The sequence below is a fragment of the Physcomitrium patens genome, chromosome 22, assembly GCF_059467195.1.
Source record: "Physcomitrium patens ecotype Gransden chromosome 22, ASM5946719v1, whole genome shotgun sequence".
Lineage (NCBI taxonomy): Eukaryota > Viridiplantae > Streptophyta > Bryopsida > Funariales > Funariaceae > Physcomitrium > Physcomitrium patens.
Window position 1 is genome coordinate 4,308,370 of NC_143431.1, and position 25,595 is coordinate 4,333,964.

Here is a 25,595-nt window from a genome sequence, read left to right on the forward strand (position 1 = left end):
ACAATATTTGTATTCTTTCTTCACCTTGACATAAGCATCATTGCTTGAAGACTCTTCACTTTCATCAATAATGTCTCAAAGGTCCAATTAAGCCAATAAAAGCTGCATTTTTTTCTTTTAGTGGTAAAAGTTGTCACTTCTAAATTTCTTAATAATTCTCAAGTCTTCACTTTCACTTAAAGCCATGTTTAAAGAAGATTTATATCAAAAATAATTAAAAAAAGATGAGATAGAGCTCTCAAAATTAAGATATAAAAATTGTTATCTTAAAAATTTAAATTGCCTTTTTTGTAAGTAAATTAGTGATTTCACTCTTTAATCACTTTCAATTCTCATAAAAACACTTCTAATCTCATAAATATCCTCTTATTAATATAAAAGACCTTTTAAGAAATTTAGCATATAAAAACACAATATTAGTATATCAATGATGTAATTCAGCAAAAAAAATATAATATTAATGTTCTAAAATATTATTCTAAGATATATGACAACTTCAAAGATCATGAATGCACTTAACAACAAATATGAGCAAAACTACATCAACAATTAGATGCAAAAAGGAATTTAGCAGATATCAAATCCTAATATCAGCAACAATCATAAGATCTATTCTTTATAACAAGAAAGACTTCAAAAGATTTCAAAATTCACAACTAGACATAAGTGGATCCATAACCTATTGAATAAAAAAAATTGAAGTCATAATACATAGCATGAGTGAGGTTGTATATAAAGAGAGCTTCAAGTAAGATGATTCTTACTTTTATTATTCATTACTTATAGGTGGTGGCTATTTTCTTGGTACATAATTTCCATCTTATGATAAATATATCCATTCAATAATCTATTAAGACTATTGATATCTTATCTACTATAAGAATGTACTTTTAGCATATCTTGTATTTTCTTAAGATCCTTTATCCATTCATCTATCTTGTCTCTTGATCTTTTTACATACCAAGAGTCAATTCTTTGACCAATAGCAACTTATTAAAGATAATATCTTTTATAAGGTAACTTATTCTACTTTTACTTTTATTTAATTATTTTAATAATATATACTATCTAACTAAAAGCTACATGGTAATATTTTATAAGAGCTCAAATATGAATCTTATTTATAAAACACGTATCTAATTTGTAGATTAAGCTTTCTATGTATGCACTACATGTCTAATTTGTACTACAAATTGCCAACATGTACAATACATGGCTAATTTTTTGGCCAAATTTTCAACCTAACAATCATCCATAAACACATATAAACACAAAGCCGCATCTATGAAGCTTTTAAAAAGCTTTTCTTAAATATGTCATCAAATTTTATATACTTTTACTTACTTCTATCTACTCATGTTATTCAAATAATTTATTTGAATAAACGTAGATATCCATGATAATATCTCTCTTTCTAAGAATAAGTTCCATAAAGAGTGATAATTATATATTGAAGAAATCCAAGATGCAATAAAGTATATTTGTTACATACTTTAATCTGTGTTTCATTTGAAGATAATTAATAGATCTTCTTAGCCATTGATAGTATTCCATATCAAAGCAAAAAGCTGACTATAATGTTTGATCATTATTGAGGCTTTTTTAACTTCTTTCAAAAAAAAAATATTAGAAATAACATCAAAAGTGGTTCCTATCTTTAAAAATATCACCAAACATTAGAAGTCTTTCTAAGGTTGTGATATTAAATGTGTTATATCTTGCCATCTATTTGAAGAACATATTAATCTTAAGGATCATCATCTCTATTATATCATCTTTAAAATTGTAATAATCTTAGTGCATCATTTGATAACTCAAAAAGTAATAGTTCTTGGGTTAAATATATTGGTTGTTAATTTTTTATTTATTTAGTCCTACAAATATACTAAAATTAAAGAAAAATATAAAAGATAGAATACAAATTTTATTGAATCTTATTTCTTTTATAAAAATAATTGCTTGACTCTTCATCTTGGTTTTGATAGATGTTGTAGATAAAAAAAAACTTTAATCTTTTATAGTCCATTTACAAGATTTTTGGCTACCTTCTAAATACATTCATTAATATCATATCTACTCCAATAAATAAGATATTTCAATCTAAGTCAAAGCTACCTTGAATCTAAGACTTCTTTAACTTTAAATTCTTAATTATTATCCACTTCTATAGAATGAAGTAGCATTTATCTTCTTTTGAGCATATTCATTGTCTTATATATTCAATGGTAGAAGATGTTAGAGACATAGTCCTTAGAACCTTCTAGAGATAAGTTTCTAAAAACTTCTAAAAGCAAGTCTCTGGAACCTTCTAGAAGCTTCCTAGTTGGTAGAAGTTACTTGAGAAGTTTCCTAAATAGGAGTATATATTGAAATCGAGGCTGAAGAATTCTTCAATCTCGACAACACATCTCTTGGAGCTCTAGCTTACCTCTCTGGTGTTGTTCTTGTATTCATCTGATGAATCTAATTCTTGTCAGTTCTTCTTGAACTTCTTGTTAGATCTTGAGCCTGTATTCCTGTATCCATGATAATTTTTGTATCCGTGACAATTTGTCGAGATTGAACTCACCTCAGATATCAGAGCTAGTTTCTTCCTCGTTAGAGTGTAGATTATCCCTCTGCTTAAAGGTGTACTAGCGTTTTAGAGGTTGAGAATTACCTTCCTCTAAACTGATACTTCTTTTGTTACAATATTGGAGTCTTATTCTTCTTGGAGAAAGTATATTACCCCTTTTCTTGAAGCTCTTAAGGCATTTTAGAGGTTGCGGAGTACCTTCCTCTAAATCAATATTATCTTCTTGTAGAGTCATTTCTGTCCTTTTCTTAGAATGGTCGGACGCCAAGACATTAGTATGACGAAAAGTTCGGAGTCCAAGTTGGATGCTATCATGAATGCCCTCGCAATGTTATCGCAAAGAACTGCAAAGATTGAAGGAGTCGTGGCAAGGCTTCATAATGATGGAGCATCTGGGATGGCACAATCTAGGTTGCACCAACCTCAAAGTTCTACACTTGGAGAAGCAACTTTGCCTCAGGTTCGACAAGCACCGCTAGTTCTACAACATAAGAGCCCCGAGTTAGCCTTCTTTACAAGTTCGATGGTACGCATTCCAAGTTTTGAGGATTCGTCAATCAAATCAGGTTTATAACTGTTTTACAGCCCGAACGCTATCCAATGGAGGAGTCACGTGTTGGGCTTGTTGGAACCTTACTTACAAGGCAAGCTCTAACATGGTTTGTTCCTTTGTTTGAGAAACGATTGTCCATACTAAACAACTTTGAAACCTTTTTGGAGGCATTTGCGAAAGCATTTGGTGAACATGATAAGGTTTGATGGGCTACAACAAAGATCCGATCACTATAATAAGGGATGCGCTCTACATCAGTCTATGCATCGAATTTCAAGCAATTAGCATGCGACATCAATTGAGATGAAGAAGCATTGATGAGTCAATTCTATTGGGATTTAAGGGACAATGTGAACAATTTACTGTTAACTCTTTCTGATCCACGAACGCTCAACAAAGCTATTACTCAAGCTGTGAAGTGCAATAACCACCTATTCCAACATTACCAAGACCAACGCTCAAGACAACATACAGTTTGCGACGCCCCAATTACATCGACAAGTAGCATGAATTCACATTCAGAGGTAGAAGACATGCAAATTGATGTGGTACGTGTCAAATTCCTTACTCTAGAAGAAAAAAAGCGACGTATGGAGGAAGGTCTATGCTTATATTGCGGTAAAGAAGGCCACAAAGTTGAAAACTACCCCAAGAAGAAAAATTGATGCACTGTCAGGACCAGAGGCACGTTTGTTCAGGAAAACGAGGATGCCCAGCCACAATGGAAATCATGCAGCTCGACAGTGAAATATCGCAACAACAAACAGGTTCCTTTCTTTCCGCTCAACCTGCCCTTTGTTTTATAATTCCTTTATTTATTGGCCCTCAAAAACTAAGAACATTAGCATTATTAGATTCAAGAGCATCTGCTTATTTCTTAGACGAAGAATTTACAAAGTGTCATAAGATCCTTTTAGTACAAAAATCCAAATGTATTCACGTTGAGGTCATAAATAGGTGTCCTTTATTGTTTGATAGTATCATCCATGAATGAGAACCTATAGAAGTGACGTTTAAGGGCCATAGTAGTCATATTATTTTCAATATTATTAAAACTCCATCAAATCTTATTATTCTTTGTCTTTCCTGGTTAAAAAAGCATAATCCATTCATAGATTGGAGGTTGCGGAAGATGACCTTCCCTACAAAACCATCCAAGAACAAGTCTAGTAGAAAATCCCAAATAGAAAAATCTTTTTTCATTGAAGTAAGAGCATTTGTAAGATCGTCCAAAGAAGGCACATCGTTTGTCATTTATGCGGCTCTAAGTATCAGAGAGAAGATCTCGACAGCAAGTATACCGGAGCAATATAAGGATTTTAAAGATGTGTTTCAAAAGAAGAATGCCGACATGCTACCGGAACACCAACCATATGATTGTGCCATAGACTTGCAGGAAAGAGCACAACTACCTTTTGGTCCAATCTACAATCTATCGCAGACGGAGTTGGCGGAGTTGCGAAAGTACATCAATGAGAATCTAGCCAAGAACTTCATCCGTCATTCAAAATCGTTAGCTAGAGCACCCATCTTATTTGTGAAGAAGAAAGATGGCTCATTGCGGATGTGCGTGGACTATCGAGGCCTCAACAAGGTAACAAAGAAGAATTGTTACCCATTATCCTTGATTTCTGGTCTCTTAGAATAACTTGGACGTGCAAAGATCTTTACAAAAATTGATCTAAGAGTAGCTTACAACCTCATACGAATCAAAACAGGAGATGAGTGAAAGACAACATTTTGTACAAGGTATGGCCATTTTGAGTATAATGTCATGCCCTTTGGTCTTACCAATGCTTCAGTAGTCTTTCAACATATGATGAATGACATTTTTTGGGAGCACCTTGACGATTTTTTTGTCATCTACTTGAATGATATTCTGATATTCTCCAAAAACAAGGAAGAGCATGAAAAGCACGTTCGTTTGGTCTTGGAGAAACTATGCAAGCGAGGACTATATGCCAAGTTGGAGAATTATTTATTCCACTAAATGAAGATGGAATTTTTGAGGTTCATTGCGACTACGAAAGGCTTGAAGATGGACCCCAAGAAGGTGGAAGCAATCGTGTCGTAGGAGGTTCCAAAGACGGTTAGAGACATACAATACTTTCTTGGTTTTGCTAACTTCTATCATATCTTCATCAAGAATTACTCTCAAGTTACTGCTCCTCTCACTCGGTTGACATGCAAGGATAAGCTGGAATGGAGACCTCTAGCAAAGAAGGCATTTCAAGACCTGAAGATGGCATTTACTACGGCTCCAATCTTGGTACATTCAGACTTTATAAAGGCCTTCTATTTAGAAATTGATGCTTCAAATTTTACTTTGGGAGCTGTACTTTCACAAATGGAAGAAGACGAGAAGCCCCATTCAGTTGCATTCTATTCTTAAAAGTTCTCTGCTGTTGAAATCAATTATGAGATCTACAATAAGAAACTTCTTGCTATAGTAGATTCTTTCCAAGAATGGCATCACTTTCTTGAACGAGCTGCACACCTAGTGACCATATACACGGATCACAAGAATTTGGAGTATTTCATGTCAGCTCGAGTTCTAAATCGATGTCAAGCTCAGTGGAGTATGTTACTATCTAGGTTCGATTTTATTATCACTTATCGACTTGGAAAGCAGCAACGACTATCCAATGCCTTATCGAGGAGATCGTATCTTGTACCAAAGGTTGGAGAAGTAGAGTTTGATCAATAATATACGATGTTGTTGAAGCCAAAGTAATTTTAGCTTTGCGCTACTATTGTGCCAATTGATGTTGACTTCCTGAACCAAGTACGTGTCATGACCATTGAAGATTCAGTAGCCATTGATATGAAGCAACATGCAAATGACGACAAGTTCAAGGTGGAGGGAGATCTTTTATACTTTGAAGAGCGGTTGTATATTCCAAAAGAACTAGCACGACTTCGAGTTCTTCAATTTTGAAATGATTTTTTAGCTACAAGATATTTTGGATTCAACAAGACTTTAGAGCTTATTTCTTGAGATTTTTGGTGGTCCCAAATGTGGAAGGATGTGAAAGATTTTATCCTCTCCTGCGACATCTGTTTAAGATCTAAGAATCCTCGACATCGCCCTTATAGACTTCTACAGCCATTGCCGATTCTACATCAACCATGGTCTTCAATTTTCATGGACTTCATCACGGACTTGCCATCATCGAACTCATTTGACAACATCTTTGTCGTGGTAGATCGGCTTACAAAGATGGCGCACTTTGTTCCTTGTAAGAAGACATCGTCCAGTGAAGTCACAGCAAGGCTCTTTCTCGATAATGTGTATCAATATCATGGACTACTAGATGATATTGTATCAGATCGAGGAATCTAGTTCGTGTCAAAGTTTTGGAGATCTCTCTTTGAGATACTGAAGGTAGATAACAAGCTTTCTTCGACTTTTCATCCTCAAACTAACGGCCAAACGGAACGGGTGAACTAAGTCTTGGAACAATATTTACGATGCAGCATCAACTATCAGCAAGACAATTAGATCGCATATCTGCCACTAGTCAAGTTTGCATATAACAACACCCTCTATGCGTCGACTCAATACACACCATTCTTTTCCAACTATGGGTATCATCCGAAGCTTGATTTATTGAGTCCATCAGCAAATAACAATCCAGCAGTTGAAGGATTTGCGAAACAACTATCAAAGCTTCAAACTACGTTGAAGCTTCAATTACAATCCACTCAAGAATCCTACAAGGCGTCTGTAGATAGATTTTGGAATCAAGCACCTACTTTCAAAATTGGAGATAAAGATTGGCTTCTTCAACAGAATATCAAGACCAAGCGACCATGTGATAAGTTGGACTATCGAAGATTGGGACCATTTATCATTCAAAAGCAAATCAATCCAGTGGCGTACTGTTTGAAATTACAGGCTTCTATGCAATTACATCTAGTCTTTCATGTTTCTCTATTGGAGCCTTATCGAGAGTCGTCTTTTCCTGGAAGAATGCAATGTTTGCTACCTAGTATTGAAATCAAGAACCATGAGGAATACAAGGTCAAAAAGGTGCTAGATTCACAATGAAGGTGGGACAAGTTGGAGTATCTTGTTCATTTGTGTAGCTACAACATTAATGAGCGAACGTGGGAGCCAACTGAAAATCTCGCCAATGCACCGTAAAAGGTACAGGAATTTCATCAACCACATCCTCATAAATCTAAGCCGGTTCGACGATAGCTTCTTTCTGAAGCTTGCTCATCCAAAAATATAAGGCAGGGAGAGAGCACCACTAAAATTCGTAGTTGATGTAGTTATTTTCTTCAAGATAAAGTAGAATTTTTTCAGTAGCCGTAGTTTGGTCTTTTGATATGGATAGCCAAGAGATAGATACTATGCCAGTCAGATTATCTCAACCGACTAGCTCATGAAGGCGACCTCAAGATGAAGAACCACCTACACCATGACGACGATGGAGGATATCGAGTAACCGATCACTGGTGATTGTATTTGAGTTCGAGCTTGCTTACGATGGTCAATTAAAAGGCATATTTGCATGACAATTTCATAATAAGGACACGGAAGTTCATGCTTGGTCAGAAGTCGAAAGCGTGGGCCACTACCGTTGGCTTCAAGGGTCGATGAACCACTTACCTCATGAACAACAATTGGAGTTCATAGCAGACGTTATGTGACAAATCTTCATTTTCTTGTATTGGTACTGATTAACAACAACATTGCTTCTCAGAGACCTCGAAACTAAAAGAGGGGGTGATGTTAGGGACATAGTGTTAGGGACATAGTCCTTAGAACCTTCTAGAGACAAGTCTCTGGAACCTTCTAGAAGCAAGTCTCTGGAACCTTCTAGAAGCTTCCTAGTTGATGGAAGTTGCTTGAGAAGCTTCCTACTTGGTAGAAGATGTTAGGGACATAGTCCTTAGAACCTTCTAGAGACAAGTTTCTAAAACCTTCTAGAAGCAAGTCTCTGGAACCTTCTAGAAGCTTCCTAGTTGATAGAAGTTACTTGAGAAGTTTCCTAAATAGGAGTATATATTGGAATCGAGGTTGAAAAATTCTTCAGTCTCGACAACACATCTCTTGGAGCTCTAGCTTACCTCTCTAGTGTTGTTCTTGTATTCATCTGATTAATCTAGTTCTTGTCAGTTCTTCTTAAACTTCTTGTTAGATCTTGAGCCTATATTTCTGTGTCCGTGATAATTTCTGTGTCCGTGACACAAGGACAATTAGTCTTGATATTATGACAAAGTAATCATATCTTATTTTTAATGTAAAATTGAGATTGTTCCTTACAATAGGAATTTGTATTATTTTTTTATTATTATTATTGAGCTTCTTTTAATTGTTCTTTCATTTTTATATATAGCATTGATAAAGAATTTATTAAATCTTTTTCCTTAGGATTATTAAATTTTAAAAAATTAAAAATATTAAATTATAGATGATAACTATAATTAAGAAAAAAAAGATGTTTGTTGAATAAAAATATGCATTGTATTATTATAAGAAAACTTTGCCAATGGCAAAAGAATTGTCCAATCATTTTGATGATAGTTAATATTATGTTGAAAATATTTTTCTAAAACTTAATTCATTAGTTTTATTTGTCTATTAATTTAAAGATAAAAAATTGAAGTTAATTTTATATCTATTAAAAATTAAAATATCTTTAAAAATATTTTCAAAAACCTTGATTGTAATTGAATTTATCTATTAAATATAATATCTTTCAATAATCCATAATAAGAATAAATATTGTTGAGAAAAAATTTAGTTATTTCTTCAGCTTAATAGATTTTATATATAGTATAAAATATATCATTACTGTAAAAAAATCTACTATCAAAAATATAAAATTACATAAAATTTAGACTAGAAGATCCGTAATAAAATCTATAGAAACAAAAGACTATTGTTGTTTCAAAATAGGTAGTGGTTGTAGAAGTTTGTAAAATCAATGTCAAAGAATTTTTAATCTTGAACAAATATCACATAATTAGATAAAGCCTTTAACTATTTTCTACAAATGAGGCCACTAAAAATCTCTTGATATTAATTTCAAGTTTGTATTATATCCGAAATGCCCTGCATTGGAAATTATGTAATAATCTTGAAGAGCTTTTAATTGTGTTTTATTTTTTAAAAAATATATATTTTTTTGAACTCAAAATTAGAAGTATCATAAGATTTAGATGTTTTTTTAATATCACAAATAAAAGAATTAAAAGACACACTTAATTGAACTTGCTTAAAAAAAATTAAATCAAAAATCAATATTGATTTCATTCTTCAAAGATGAAATTATTTTGATTTTTTAAGAAAATTTTTCCTTATTAATCAAAAATTATACTTTTTTTTTCTTGGCATGAGATAAGAACATTTAAAAATGACATCTAACAAATCTTGTTATATTTTGAACTATATGTGCTATTGAAAACAAATCTTGATAAAAATATGCGTTAATAAGTTTAGCAGCAATTAAAAATATGTTATAATATTTAAGGTTTTTGTGATTTGTATAAATAATCATTAAATTTGAAGCACCTTCTAGATAATAGCTTTATTTTTTAAATAAATCTATAATTGTAAATCAAAAATTATCTTAGATCTTATAATTGACCTTAATTATTAATTTTATTTTGAATAAATAGAAGTAAGATAAAATTTGTCATCTAGTCTTAATTGTGATAATATTGCATCCAACATAAAGTCTAATGCATATGTTTCCATGAAAAATTTCTTAAAAAAGTCCAACACAATACAAGATTTGTGCAAAAATTAAAATTATCTTCAAAGCTTTAAATGCTTATTAAACTTCTTTATTTCACTTAAATTTATATTTATAAATCAAATATATAAATAGAACTATATATTTGAGAATCTTTCTTAATAAGATTTTGATAATAATTAGTAAATCTTTAAAAATATTAGACATCTTTTACCATTTTTAGAATCTTTTAAATTAAGTTAATTTAAATTTCTTTAAGATCTATTATAAGACCATCATTTAAAATAATACATCTTAAAAAGTCAACTTCATTAGTATGAAATATATATCCTTTTTAATCTTGGCATATAATCTTATAATTCTAAATTTTGTTATTTATGAAAAATATGAAATTCATATTCTTTTGTATTCTTAGAATAATTTTTTTAAATAATAAAAAATAAAATCATATAAAAACTCTCAAAATTTTCATTAAAAAGATATTGAAAAGAAATTGGTGTATTTTTTAGCCCAAAAGACATAATATTATATTCAAAATATTTATATTTGATTTAAAATATAATATTTCATTCATCTTATTTTTTGATGTATGTCAAATTGTATGCTCTTTGTAGATCTATTTTTATATAAATCTTAGCTTAATTTAATTAATTAAAAAAATCTTATAATAAAAGATAGAAGATACGTATTTTTTATGGTAATCTTCTTGAGCCTCTATTAATCTACATACATCTACAATGATCCATCTTTTTTGTTCACATATAAGATGAGAGTTCTTATATTATTTTTGAATAAAATATAAAATTTTTAGCCAAGTTTTCATCAATATATTCCTTGATTTTAGCCAACTTATTTTGTGATAAGCTATAGATTGATCCAAATGGAGATTGAATTCTTTTTTAAAGGTCAATTGAATAATCATAAAGACAATGCTCCAAAAAATTATCAGCATTTTTTTTCTAAAAAATATCTAGATAATTTTGATATTGACTTAGAATATTACTTGAAGTTTTTTATTATTAAAAATAGGCATAAAATAAATAATAAAAAATAATAATTCTTTTGTAGCATGCATAAAAGTTCTTTTATATAAAAATAGGCATTTGATTGTACTAGATTTATGATTTCTACTTGATTAATAAGACTTTTAGTAGTATTTTGGAAAAAATCAAGACTATAAGAAATTTAATATATTTTAAGATTATATATTCTTAGTTGTGATATATCTAGAATAACTAAACTAAAAAGAGATCTAATTGTATAAAATATTACAAAACTATTATAACCATTTTTTGTTATTTCTATAGAAAAGATTTTGTAGATAATATTTATAGAAAACAATAGATAATCATCTATGACTTTTGAATGTATAAATTTAGTTTTTTAATAAAAAAATGCTATATCTATTAATAAAATATTTATCTAAAAAATAAGGTAAGATTCCTAAATCTAACAAGACAAAGGCTTTGTGATTTTTAGATTTTAAACAAAGATCTATTATAAAACAAGATGAAGGTTTTGAAGAAATAATATGACCTTTATTAGGTATTATACAAGATTCTAGTAGTATGATCTCTAGTATAATGGGATAAACTTATTTTTTGATATATTATCTTTTTTGACACCCATATTCTTTATTTTAAAGTTATATAACTTCTTTGAATAATATTAAAAAGTGTACTTAGGTTCTCTATAATATAAGCACAATCCTTCTTAATGATGACAAGTTTTTTCTTATTTAGTAATAGCTTTAAAATATACTTTATTAATTTGCATGTCTTTTACTTTTAAATATATGTATTAAAAAGGCATAATTATTACCATTAAATTGTAAAAATATTGAGGTCTACTTGTGCAACTATCACATCAAAATTTTAAAAAAAAAACTATCATGTTTTATAATTAAGTTAATTGCTTAATTTAATGTCTAAAAATCAAATAAGTTTAGCATCAATTTCTTTATTGAATATTATAATTTATAAAAAAATTGGTTAATGAATGAAGCATCAATTTTTTTTATCAAACACAATAATTTGTAGAAAAATTGGTTGATGAGTGGAACATCATTATACTTTACATTAGTCGCAAGTTGTGAAAATTGTAAAGCATATAAGATTACTAATTGTTTGTCTTATTGTAAAATACAAATCTTATTGGTTACAATACAAATTACATCATATTTTCTATATACGAATCAAAATTTTTCCAAAAAAAGCTTCCAAATTATTCAATACTTGATCATGATATTCAAAAAAGATAAAAATTATGATAAAGCAAAATTTAAAAATAATATTTCAATAAACTTAACTTTTGATATTAAAATTGGATACCTTTGAGTTTGATTTTTAATCACTAGTTGTACTTGATTGATGAATCTTCAAAACTTTGATAATGTACCATCAAACTTCTCAAGGAACGCAATTCTTAGTTTTCTAATATTTGAATGTTGTTCTACTACAAAAATAATAATATGACTTAGTGTAGATGTTGAAGTAATTTCAATAATTTTTATATCTTCACTTCTTTCCACTCTTATTACTATTTTTGGTGGTAAATTGAGTTGATGCATTATAAGCATTAATTTTATCATTTGTTCTTTCATTTGTTCAATTGCACTTATTAATTTCATTCTTTAATTCTAAAATTATAAATAGATATTTTAAAAGAACATGAAGATAAAGAAAATTCCAAAAATAATATTAGTTTAGAAGTGAGTGATTTGTAACTTCTAATATGCTTATGTTTTGTGAAGAAAAATGAAAATTTACTCTTAATAAAAAAAATGACAAAAATTTGATATTATAAGTGCATTCATATGATTTTGTTAAGAACAAGAACTTTAAAAATATAAATAAACTAATAAGTTATTTTTTAAACAAAGATGACAAAATATATATATATATATATATATATGAAAGAAAAATAGAATTACTATTACCAAAGACTAAGAAACTAAAAACTTTTGAAACTATACTATAAGTAAGAAAAGATTTGACAAGAGTGAGGAAGGTCTCACTCTTATTTTTATATATATTGTTGTCAGGGACAAAGACTCGATGAAGAAAAATATACACCAAAAGGCTATCTCGATATAATAAGTCAAAATATAAACAAATAGGTATATTAAAAGGAAACTGGAATTGCTATTGCCGCAAGACAAGAAACTAAAGACTCTTGAACCTGGACTAGAAGCAAGAAAGGAGTTGACAAGAGTGAAGAAGCCTTCACTCTTGTCTCTATATATACTATCTAACTAGGGGCTACGTGGCGACGTTCTATAGGACCTCCAATATGTGTTGACTTTGTAGGACACATGCCTTGACTTACAAGGCAAGTTTTTCTACGTGTGGGCCACATAGTTAGCTTGATCTTCAAGCTAACAACATGTGTGGCACATGGCCAACTTGTTGACCACGTTTCTAATCCAAAAAGTCAATTAAAGACACCTATGAAGTCAAAGCAGCATCTAGGAAGTTTCTAGGAAGCTTCTATATTAAATATTATACAATTAACTTACTTTTATCTACTTTTACTTACTTCTACCTATTTCTATATGTAATTATTAGCTTACATGATTATGGCCGTGACATTACCCCCCCTTCTAGAGACGAGTTCCACGAGGAGCGGTCATCATATGTTGAGGAAATCTATGATGCGACGAATTATATTCGCCACATACTCTGATCTCTGTTCTCTTCGAAGATGATTGATAGGGCCTCTCAACCATCGGTAGTGTCCCGTACCAGGGCGGGAAGACCACCCAGTTATTTGATCATTATTGAGGCCTTCATAACTTCCTTCGAATAGAATATTCGGAACACCATCAGGAGTTGTTCCTACCTCTAGCAAAATCACCAAACATCGGGAGTCCCTTCCCAAATCGTGATACCAAACGCGTTGTATCTCACCATCTGTTCGAGGAAGAACATGTCGTTCTTGAAGATCTTCATCTCGATTGCATCGTCTTGAAGGTTGTGACAATTGTAATGTCTCGTCCGGCAGGTCAGCAAACGAAGGTTCTTGAGTTGAATCCGCTGGTTGTTGGCTCTCCATCTAATTAGCGTCACAAATATAAAGAAGTTACAAACAAGGATAGGAAATTGAATGTTATCTTGCCTCAATCTTGTCTCTTTTATAAGAGAGATTTTCATCTTGGTTTTGATGGATGTCGTTGATGAAAAACTTTGACTTTAGCTGATGCATTTGCTAGATTCCTGGATGGCTCCCATGTGCGTTCACTAATATCATATCCGTGCCAATGAACAAGATATTCCAGCTTATTTTGGCGCTGCCTTGAATCTAATATCTCTTCCACCTCAAATTCTTCATTATTATCTACTTCTATAGGAGGCGGTGGCATTTGTCTTCTTCCTTGTATATCCACTGTCTTATATGGTTCAAGAAGAGATACGTGGAATACAGGATGGATCTTCATTGACTCCGGTAGATGTAACCGATATGCAACTGGGTTGATCTGTTCAGAAACAGAAAAGGGGCCAAGCCTACGATAGTCCAACTTGTCACAAGGTCGAGTAGTCTTGATATTGCAACGAAGTAGCCATACCTTATCACCCACGTTGATTTGTGGTTGCTCCTTACGATATAGATCTGCGTTTATCTTTTGTCGTTCTTGAGCTTCCTTCAATTGTGTCTTCATTATTGCATGTAACTCTGACAACCGATTTGCTATATCTTCTGCTGCAGGATTATCAACTTTTAAAAAATCAAAAGTATCAAGTCATGGATGATAGCCATAATTGGCAAAGAAAGGTGTTTGTTGTGTGGAAGAATGTACCGTATTATTATAAGCAAACTCTGCCAATGGTAGAAGGGTTGTCCAATCATCTTGTTGGTAGTTGATAGTACACCTTAAATATTGCTCCAAGACTTGGTTTACGCGCTTTGTTTGTCCATCAGTTTGAGGATGAAAAGCCGAAGATAGCTTTATGTCCACTTTTAAAATCTTGAAAAGGGTCCTCCAAAATCTTGACACAAATTGAGTTCCCCTATCCGATATGATATCTTTAGGTAATCCATGATAGCGATAGATATTATCAATGAAAAGCTTAGCTGTTTCTTCACCTGTGATAGATTTTGTACATGGCACAAAATGTGCCATCTTGGTGAAACGATCTACTATCACAAATATAGAATCATAAGATCTTGAGCTTGGAAGATCTGTGATGAAATCCATAGAAACAGAAGACCATGGTTGTTCTGGTATAGGTAATGGCTGAAGAAGTCCGTAAGGTCGATGACGAGGAATTTTTGATCTTGAACAAATATCACATGATTGTACAAAGTCTTTGACTGACTTCCACATTTGTGGCCACCAAAAATCTCTTGATATGAGTTTCAAAGTCTTATTATATCCAAAGTGCCCTGCTGCTGGAAAGTCATGACGTGCTTGAAGAACACGTAAACGTGCTTCTCCTTCTGGAACATATAGGCGTCCTTCAAAATATAATAGATTATTCTTGAACTCAAACTTAGAAGGATCATGAGACTTGGAAGAATTATTCTTGATATCATAAACAAGAGGGTCTGAGGACATACTGGACTGGATTTGCTTGAAAAAAGTTGAATCAACAGTCAATGTTGATTTCATTGTTCGGAGATGAAATTGCTCCGGTTTCAAGAGGACTGTTCTTTGTTGCTCAAAAGCTGCATCTCCTTCTTTTGGTGCAAAATAAGAACGTCTAGATAGGGCATCGGATAAACCTTGTTGTTTTCCTGGCCGATAAGTGATAATGAACTCGAATCTTGACAAAGACATACTCCAACGAGCTTGACGACGATTCAACACGCGTGCTGACATGAAATACTCGAGGTTCTTGTGATCTGTATACACAGTGACTGGACTAGAAGCGCCTTCTAGATAATGACGCCATTCTTGAAAGGAATCTACGATCGCAAGAAGTTCTTTATCGTGGATCTCATAATTGATCTCGGCTGCTGAGAATTTTCTTGAATGAAAAGCTATCGGATGGAGTTTGTCATCTGTTCCCATTTGTGATAAAACTGCACCCAAGGCAAAATCTGATGCATCTGTTTCCATAAAAAATGCCTTGAAAAAGTCAACACGATATAAGACTGGTGCAGAGACAAACGATGTCTTCAAGGCTTCAAATGCTGCTTCCGCTTCTTGATTCCATTGAAATTTATCTTTACTAGTTAAGCGTGTAAGTGGAGCTACAACTCGTGAGAAATCTTTGATGAAGATCCAATAGTAATTGACAAATCCCAAGAAACATTGGACATCTCTTACCGTCCTTGGAATCTTCCAATCCACGATTGTTTGGACTTTCTTAGAATCCATCATGAGACCATCATTTGAAATGGTGTATCCTAAAAAGTCAACTTCAGTAGTGTGAAATACACACTTTTCCATCTTGGCGTACAATCCTGCATCTCTAAGTTTTTGTAATACTTGACAAACATGTATTTCATGTTCTTCGACGTTCTTGGAATAGATCAGGATATCGTCTAGATAGCAGACGATAAAATTGTCTAAGAATTCACGAAATACATCATTCATGAGATGTTGAAAAGCAGCTGGTGCATTCGTGAGTCCAAAGGGCATGACATTATATTCGAAATGTCCATACCTGGTTCGAAACGCAGTCTTCCATTCATCTCCTTCTTTGATCCGTACTAGATTATATGCTCCTCTTAGATCTATTTTTGTATAGATCTTAGCTTGATTCAACTGGTCAAGGAGTCCTGATATCAAAGGTAATGGATACCTGTTCTTGATTGTGATCTTGTTGAGTCCTCGATAATCAACACACATTCGTAAAGATCCATCTTTTTTCTTTACGAATAGAATTGGAGCTCCTGCTGGAGATTTTGAATGGCGTATGAAATTCTTTGCTAAATTCTCGTCAATATATGTCTTGAGTTCAGCCATCTCATCTTGCGATAAACTGTAAATTGGTCCAAATGGTGGCTGAGTTCCTTCCTTGAGGTCGATTGAACAATCATATGGACGATGCTCAGGAAGAATATCTGCATTCTTTTTCTCAAAAACGTCTTGATACTCCTGATATTGACTTGGAATGCCACTTGAAGTCTTTACGTTTTCAGAAATAGGTGCAGCATAAATAGCAAAAGTTGATCCTTCTTTTGCTACGTGTATAAATGCTTTTGCACCTATCAGTACGGGTTTTACTGTACTAGAGTTATAATTTTTTACTTGGTTCGTAGAACTATTAATAACGCTTTTGGAAAAGTCAAGTTTACGCGAATTCCAATCTATTCGAGGGTTATATTTTTCTAGCCAGGATAAACCTAAAATAACTGGATTGGACGGGGATTTAATTATGTTAAAAGCTATGTAGCTATCATGACCGTCTATTGTTACTTTTATAGGATGAGTTTCATGAGTGACATCTCCAGAAGACAATGGACGACCATCTATGACTTCTACATGTACTGGTTTAGGTTTCTGTACAAAGGATATTTTATGACTTTTAACAAATTGTTCATCTAAAAAACATGCTGAGGCTCCCGAATCTAATAAAGCAGAGGCTTTGTAATTCTTAGGTCCTAAATATAAGTCTATTATAAAACAAGGAGAGGGTTCTGAGGAGAGGATAGGACCTTCATTAGGAATTGTACAAGGTTCCAGCTCCACGGTCCCTATTGTAGCTGGACGAATCCATTTTCCGACATGTTGTCTTCTTTGACCGTCGTACCCCTCATTTTATAGTTGCGTCGTTTCTTTGGACAATGTTGAGCAGTGTGCTTAGGTTCTCCGTAATATAAACATAATCCTTCTTGACGACGACGAATCTTTTTTTGCTCAGTTAGAGGTTTAAAACGTACCGCGTCAATTTGCATGTCTTCTACTTCCGAATGTACGTTTGGCAAAGATGTTGATGTTGCCATTGAGTAATAACGTTGAGGTTCCCGTGAATGATTCTCAGATCGAAATTCAAAAAGTCGATTATCACATTTTACCGCAAAATCGATTGCTTGACTCAAAGCATATACTGTTACTGAGCGATTTTCTTGTTGCAGAATTCGAATCTTATTTGTTGCAACACGAGTTGCATCGTGTTCACCATACATAGATCGAAACTCCGCCAAAAAAGCTTCCAAATTGTCCAATATTGGATTTCATTGTTCAAGAAAAGACGAAAACCACGATAATGCAGAACCAGAAAGTAGAGTGCCAATAAACCTGACTTGTGATCCTGGAGTTGGATAGCTTTGTGGTTGAAGTTCAATTGCCAATTGTACTTGATTGATGAACCCTCGAAACTTTGATCTCGTACCATCAAATTTCTCAGGTAAGGCAATTCTTGGTTCTCTAGTGCTTATAGGGTGTTGTACAATTGGAGAAGGAACGTGATTTGTTGTAGATGTTGAAGCAGCTCCGATCATCTCTATATCTCCACTTTCTGCTATTCTTGTTCTTTCTTGTGTTGGTGAATTGAATTGATGCATCGCAAGCATTATCTCCCTCATTTGCTCTTGTATTTGTACCATTGCACTCTTCATTTCAACAAGCTCTGCCATAATGACACTAAGAAGAAAAATTTGTTTGATATTGCTCAAGACAAAAGAAAAGAAAGACTTGATAACAAAGAAGATACTAAGAACAATATCAGTTTAGAAGTGGGTAATCCGCAAACTTCTAATACGCTTATGTCTTGTCAAGAGAAAGGGGTAATCCACTCTTACTCAAGAAAAAACAAAGCTCTGATATTGTAAGTGTACTCTTGTCAATCTGTCAGGGACAAAGACTCGATGAGGAAAAATATACACCAAAAGGCTATCTCGATATAATAAGTCAAAATATAAACAAGTAGGTATATTAAAAGGAAACTGGAATTGCTATTGCCGCAAGACAAGAAACTAAAGACTCTTGAACCTGGACTAGAAGCAAGAAAGGAGTTGACAAGAGTGAAGAAGCCTTCACTCTTGTCTCTATATATACTATCTAACTAGGGGCTACGTGGCGACGTTCTATAGGACCTCCAATATGTGTTGACTTTGTAGGACACATGCCTTGACTTACAAGGCAAGTTTTTCTACGTGTGGGCCACATAGTTAGCTTGATCTTCAAGCTAACAACATGTGTGGCACATGGCCAACTTGTTGACCACGTTTCTAATCCAAAAAGTCAATTAAAGACACCTATGAAGTCAAAACAGCGTCTAGGAAGTTTCTAGGAAGCTTCTATATTAAATATTATACAATTAACTTACTTTTATCTACTTTTACTTACTTCTACCTATTTCTATATGTAATTATTAGCTTACATGATTATGGCCGTGACAATTGTCTAATTAGGAGCTATGTGACAATGTTCAATAGGACCTTGAATATATATCATATTTATAGGATATGTAACTAGTTTATAAGCCAATCTTTCTATATTTGTGCCACATGTCGAACTTATACCATAAGTAGTCAATATGTACAACATATGGCCAATTTTTTGGCTAGGTTTTCAACCTATCAATTATCTATTGATATGTATAAAATCAAAGTTATGTCTATAAAGATTCAAAGAAGTTACTTCAAAAGGTATTATCACAATTTTAATATTAAGTCATTGATTTTTGTACAATTGTACTACAAAAAAAACACATTTCTATTTAATTTATTAATTTATTTTTAAATCAATCTAAAATTTATTTCAAATTAAAATCAATAGCATGATTAGAATGCATCAATAAAATTTTAGCCAAAAAATATTTTAATATCTAAGATTACAAATAGATATGTTATTTGTTAAGAAAAAAAAATATATTACAAATGTCTATTGATTATTATGGACTAATCAAAGCAAGTTTAAAATATTTATACAAGACTAATATTTTCCAAGACACTTGCACAAATAAAGGTTTTAATAGTAATTGACCAAAAAGATAGTTGTAATCTTGTTAGAAAAGAAGAAGACAAATGAAAGACAATATTTTGTTCATAGTACAAATACTAGGAATATAATATTTTGTTCATAGTAAAAATACTAAGAGTATAACATTTTGTTCATAGTACAAACACTAAGAATATAACATTTTGTTCATAGTGCAAATACTAAGAATGTAATATTTTGTTCACAGTACAGATACTATGAAAACAATATTGTGCTAATAATAACTCACAGTTTTTGTCACCACCCATCAACAGAGTTCTTGGTTGGATCCATTATATTTAGTTGACAGTAATCTCTCCCCACGCATTAACTTCGTGAGTTGACATCCCACACAGAATCGGAGAGTTGAGTTTCAGCAAGCATTGACAAAGTCATGACTCCAGATTCTCCAGACACTGTTGCTGACGCTTCTGTTACAATGCTCTTCACCATTCTCGGTGTAGAGTTGTCTGCCTGGCATTAAGTTGTGACTCAAATTGAGAAAGAAACACATTAATGACGCCTCAGTGCACATTCAAACTGCATGAACTGAACGTCTTAACAAGGATATATTGATTGTAGTTTAGATGCGAAGTAACCTTCAGGCACGGAACGAAACCGTTGATTCACACATGTTTAACACAAATTCAGAGTAAGGATGGAGAAGAATAAGATCACACCCAAAATCAAAAACCACAAGCCTCTGGATTGTTCAATCAAGATTCTGAGCTAACATGATGAGAAGACTGGCAAGAAAGTGAAGTTTTCTTAGTGCTTGAAGGGGACTTACAAACGAACCAGGATGAAGCTCTGCCACCTTCAGTTGTTTGGCTGGTCAAGGGCGGGACGGGTTTGAAGGACGCTTTTTTAGTGATGACAGGCTAAGTCAGATTCACAAGCTCTGCTAGAGCGATTTTGGTAAACCCTTTGGAGGAACAAATGCCTGGGAGGTAGAGTTAGCTTCGTAGAGTGGGAACCTAAGCGGCAAAAATGGCTTTTCACACTTTTCTAATAGCAGACTTATAGAGCAAGATTGACAAGTTCAACCTCGGGTGAGTACCTAGCACCACACACCTAGATAGATCGCCTCGGGTGAGTTGGTCATTTTCTGTCGAAGACATTGCACAGAACTTTGGTACTTCTTAGCTCACTGAAAAAGGTGTATTCATAAGCGGCCCGAATTCCGGTTCATGTTCTTGAGCTTGAATACCTTGGAACAATCTCAAGCGACAGATTGAAGCGAGGTGACTCAAAATAGCCCAATAGTTGGGGTTTAGCTTTATGCAAAATTTGGTAGTGCACAACATCGAAGTTAACCTTCACTGTAAGAGCAATGTCTCTTACAGTGAAGAATGCCACTTGCAAATTAAACAAACTTGGAGAATAATGAGGATTATAGACTTCCACACATTTACTCTATCAAGGCACCCTCACTTACTACAACTTGTACACCATGCCATGAACTGCACTCTAGTACTGTTAACGTTGCTTGCGAAAGAAAAAATTCACGATTTCGAGACTTTATTCAAGTGAAACAATGCCAAAAGTTGGAAACCAATGCCCGAAATGTAGATGGTTTTGGAGGTTCCACTTCATACGTGAATTCGTCCGTTGTATGGGGCTTTCGCTTCACGTAGATGGTGGAACAATCCACACAAGCGTCCGACGAGATGTGGATTTTCTTCTCCTCCGAATAAACAAGTTTGATCTGTTGATATGTGATATTCTTGCCATTGATTTTCACTTGAAGCTTGTTTTTATCAGTGGGGACCGCATCTGCATCAGGTAGACCCTCAAGGATACCAACGCGTCTGTAAACTCTGTTTTGTCCCACGAACAATGTTAACTGCGCGGTAGTTTTGTTCACAATCGTCGTGGAAAACCCCATGTTGACGAGATACCAGCAACCGCGAGCGCAACCAGAACTTGGAACCGGAGAACCGAAGTGTGCCTTGTCACAGCATGTCATCAGCTATTTATTAGAGTTGCACAATATACGATCAAATGTAACGGGGAACACGACAGAGAGGGATACAAGGGCGAGGATCACTGTCAGGAAAGATGCGTTAAGCTCAAATGGCGTCGTCTTGAAGACTTCACTTGGTTCGTCCACTTTGAACACGAACTTCTCTCCTGTCTCTTTGAGCCTCAATATCCACTTCACCAAGACCTACAAAGAATACGATGGGCCGCGCACAGACTTATCAGATGCTGAGGGAGTTCTTCAACGGTCATTCTAAAAAAAGCATCCACAACCCCCCGAACTGGAAAACCCAGGTTGGAATTCTAGTTTAAAGGCCAGAACCTGTACCCTGCGAAAGACTTCGTCGTCGTAGATGAGGTCCTTGAACTCCTTGATGGATTTGAGTTTCAGGAAAACTCCGATGACGATAACGACGGAGGCAAGAGCTGAAAGCAGGATGACAGTCCAACGATTGTTGCATTTCAAGTTGGTGGACTGCGCAACGGCAGTGAACAACACTCCTTGAAAAACACTGTAGAACCCAACCAGCTGGTAGATCTCTGTCTGGCAGTAGGAGATCTGCTTCCGCCTTCTATCGTTCCTGGATGTGAATAACGCCTCTTTCTCTTGCCATACTTCAAGAGCCTCTTTGCAACAGCTTTGATGTGAAACTTCAGTGCCCATTATCCACAGAACGTTTTTGATTTCGTCCAACGCTTCATCGAGCTCGTCGCGGCCCTGCCTTCGAGTTACCCCAACCCCCATTACAACATGTCCGGCCCCTTGCATCAATGCCCGAGAATTTAAGTTTCTGGAATCGTCTCAATCTTACCCGAAACTATATCTGAGAGATTAACGTGCTGTCTCAAATGTTTTTAAGCGCCTTTACCTGGAAGAATTAAAACATTTCGACACCAAAACGACTTTTGAAGATAATTCTCCACGACCTAACTACTCTCATAAAAGAACTTCACCAAATTACTCCGTCAAATCTTAATCGCGCAGCGTACTTACATCGGATCGGATTGTTTGATTGCCGTCTGCTGCAAACCACCCACTAGCTGCTTGCACGGTGCAGGTTAGAATATATTGGAGCCCGGAAGCTCTTCAGACCTGGGCTAGGTTCGGCGTCCCTAACACTGTGATGTGGCCGGAGCAGCTAAGGTCGACTAAAACCTGCTATGCGAATCCCTGCCAAGACATGTGTGATGCGACGCACACTGGGAGTGAACAGAGAGAAGCTTAACAGTGCAAGCCCTCAAGAAGTCCGGATAAAAGTTTGTCATTCTTGTTAAGGTCGACAAAGTGTTCTGCTTCAGTGAGCTGAAAGTCCAATGTCCGTACCGCCCACGCGGTCCATATTATTCGGGGCACGACACGGTCAATCAAACTTGCACTGGAGACGCATGAGAATGTACTTGTCGTGGACAGAGAATTCCCACGTAGTTTTTCCGGGAGCCCAATTCATCGTTTGCTCCACTGTTTCAAACAAACCGATTAAAGAGACTGCTGGTGCCTTATTCCCGGCGCGCCTTGAGAGTGGATCGGTTTGTGTAGTCGAAAATATATCTACGGCTGCTGGATACAAGTCAGAGCATGGCGTCCATGCTAACATATTTCTTTGTCCGTTAGAGCCAATCTGTGACATAGTCTGGAAGCATCTTCTCACTACTGACAACTTATTGTGATGTATTACGTGGGAATAAACCGAATCAACGTCGGTTCCCCAGAAGCCACTTGCGACTATATATAATGAATATACTAAAATTCAAATATCAACACTCTCTTAAACTACGAATGTGCCACGCACGTTTGCATTTCACCTTCTTTCACCGAGCTATGATCGTGCAATCTCAGGGCTCGACATTCTACAATGCTTGCGTTTTTTGTTTGATATGTCTTTGCAAGAAACTCAACCACTGTAATGCAGCTGATATAAAACGTATCGATGTGAAAGAGAATACTGGCATCCTCCAATGCTAAGCAATAACGAACCCACTCACAGAAGCAAAGGTCATCCCAATCAGAGCGAAAATGTATATTTCACGCAGCACTTGGAAAACCGCAAAAGTTTCATCCCCTTCAAAGCTTCAATTACAATGAGGACACCGGATTTAGAACTCTACACAAATCTGAGAACTTTCTATGCACTACATACCTGGTGCAAGATTCATTATGATATTAACAAAATGGTCTAGCTAACACGAATCCCAATGCAAATTGTAAAAAATCTCGGAAAAGTAATCTAGAAGTTTCCCATCAAAGCTCAAGTACTCATTTCTACAACATTTCAGCACAGTGTTTAAGAGTATTCCTGACCACTGTTCTCTAGAGTATTGTGTAATGGGTCCACTAATGAAAAAAGCTGCATTAGACATTGTAATTTGACAGAAAGAGGACCGCGATTGACTTCAAGGACGATGACCTGCAAGACTGGACATGAACCATATAGGTGTCACGGTGAGTGACCACGAAGATGGGAGTAACTTATCACACACCAAAACCCCACCCTCCTGCAGAATCCAAACCCTGCCTTCCAGCTATAGAATAGTTTTGCTTCTCTAGCTAACTATTTTTGACAGGATCGCCTGAATCACAGAGTATTCTATAAATTGAAGCTAAAAATAAGCTCGAAAACAAAGCAAGTAAAACGACTACACCCACGGCAGACCACCTCAAATTCGACTTTTCAGCCCCTACCGCCAGATCTTTCGCATGCTCCCTGAAGGAGAATTGTTCTCGGTTCCGCACCAGCAAGTTACGCAACCGGATACAATCCTACAAAATCAATATTGCACAATGCGACAAAGCAGACGAAACTCCGACATAGGAATTGTATTCATATCTGGATTTCATTCACAACTTTGGAAAAGGAATCCATCTTAACACAGACGACAAAGGCGGAGTAGAGCAGAGGTGAAGGAGCTGAAATACCTTACGACTGAGATCTTCGCTGTTCATGTTATTATCTAGTTCAATAATAAACTTAAATTTTTGAATCACTCCGCAGATGGTCACCAGAGACGCAAGTAAGCTAAGAAAAAAAGCCGTCCACCAGTTGTGGCAGGTCAATAGGTTTGATTGCGCAACCGCAGTGAGGAGCACGCCCTGGAAGACACTGAAGAACCCTACTAACTGATAAATTTCATTATACAGAGAGCTGGTTTGCTTCTTCTTCTTCTCGGCTCTGATGACGAACAGGTTGTCCTTCTCCGTCCACATGTTGTATGCTTCGCGCAAGAGCTCGTGGGCGTCGTTCATGATCCACAGACGCTCTCTGGCTCCTTGTTCCTGTAAAGGCATACTCTCTGCCTGTTGCAGTTGGGCTCCACTTGTGCCGCTCTGAGATCGGTCTGCTCCATTCTGATTCTCCACATCGACTACCACCGCAGGCTGACTCTCGATGTGCCCACCTTCTAAACCTGCCTGCACCTCCTCCGAACTGTGGCTTCGGTTGATGTGTCCATTGAGAGGTGAGGCCATCATAACAATGAGTCAACAACTCGGCTCTGCGGCGCTGCTGGCCACATCCAGTTGACAATGTGCACAGGGCTGGGAGGGAGATGGCGCTCACAACAATCAAGCAAGCATCGAGACGCGCAGCGAGCTTCCTCCTCACAGGGCTGAATGCCGATTCTCCGACGACGAGAGCACGCGACGCCATAGCCACTTTCTCCCTCCATCCTTACCGCCACCACCGTGGAAGATTCCGCATACCGCCCTGGCCCCACTTATTGCAGATCCCGCCCCCTGTGAACCCATGGTGGCACGCTGGCACATATCTCCAGCTCATTAATAATATAATACAATAAAATATTTACTAGGCAATATGATGTATAAACAGAGATTTGGGGATTTTAATCAATAAGCATAGTTTAAAAGGCATGGTGCAAAAGTTTGTCAAGATTCTTTACTAGGTGAAAAAA

At 35.0% G+C, this 25,595-nt stretch overlaps 2 protein-coding genes across 8 annotated transcripts; both read right to left on the minus strand.

Moving 5' to 3' along the window:
• Positions 1–20,951: 20,951 nt before the first annotated feature.
• On the minus strand, positions 20,952–23,096 carry LOC112275134 (uncharacterized). Of its 6 annotated transcripts, none has more exons than XM_024505192.3 (3): positions 22,684–23,096; positions 22,018–22,407; positions 20,952–21,876 (listed from the first exon to the last, which is right to left on the minus strand). In XM_024505192.3, exons 2-3 carry the CDS (start codon positions 22,351–22,353, stop codon positions 21,679–21,681), a joined length of 534 nt encoding a protein of 177 aa, XP_024360960.2. In that variant the 5' UTR covers positions 22,354–22,407; positions 22,684–23,096; the 3' UTR covers positions 20,952–21,678. The 6 variants fall into 6 exon arrangements, with proteins under 6 accessions (XP_024360960.2, XP_024360964.1, XP_090102233.1 ...); XM_024505196.3 differs by having other exon boundaries at positions 22,012–22,407; XM_090246107.1 differs by having other exon boundaries at positions 22,018–22,411; positions 22,684–22,938.
• An 803-nt stretch (positions 23,097–23,899) lies between these two features.
• On the minus strand, positions 23,900–25,310 carry LOC141044301 (uncharacterized). 2 transcript variants are annotated; one of them, XM_073530330.2, is made up of 2 exons: positions 24,604–25,310; positions 23,900–24,102 (listed from the first exon to the last, which is right to left on the minus strand). In XM_073530330.2, exons 1-2 carry the CDS (start codon positions 25,153–25,155, stop codon positions 24,040–24,042), a joined length of 615 nt encoding a protein of 204 aa, XP_073386431.1. In that variant the 5' UTR covers positions 25,156–25,310; the 3' UTR covers positions 23,900–24,039. The 2 variants fall into 2 exon arrangements, with proteins under 2 accessions (XP_073386431.1, XP_073386430.1); XM_073530329.2 differs by having other exon boundaries at positions 23,900–24,447.
• Positions 25,311–25,595: the final 285 nt, after the last annotated feature.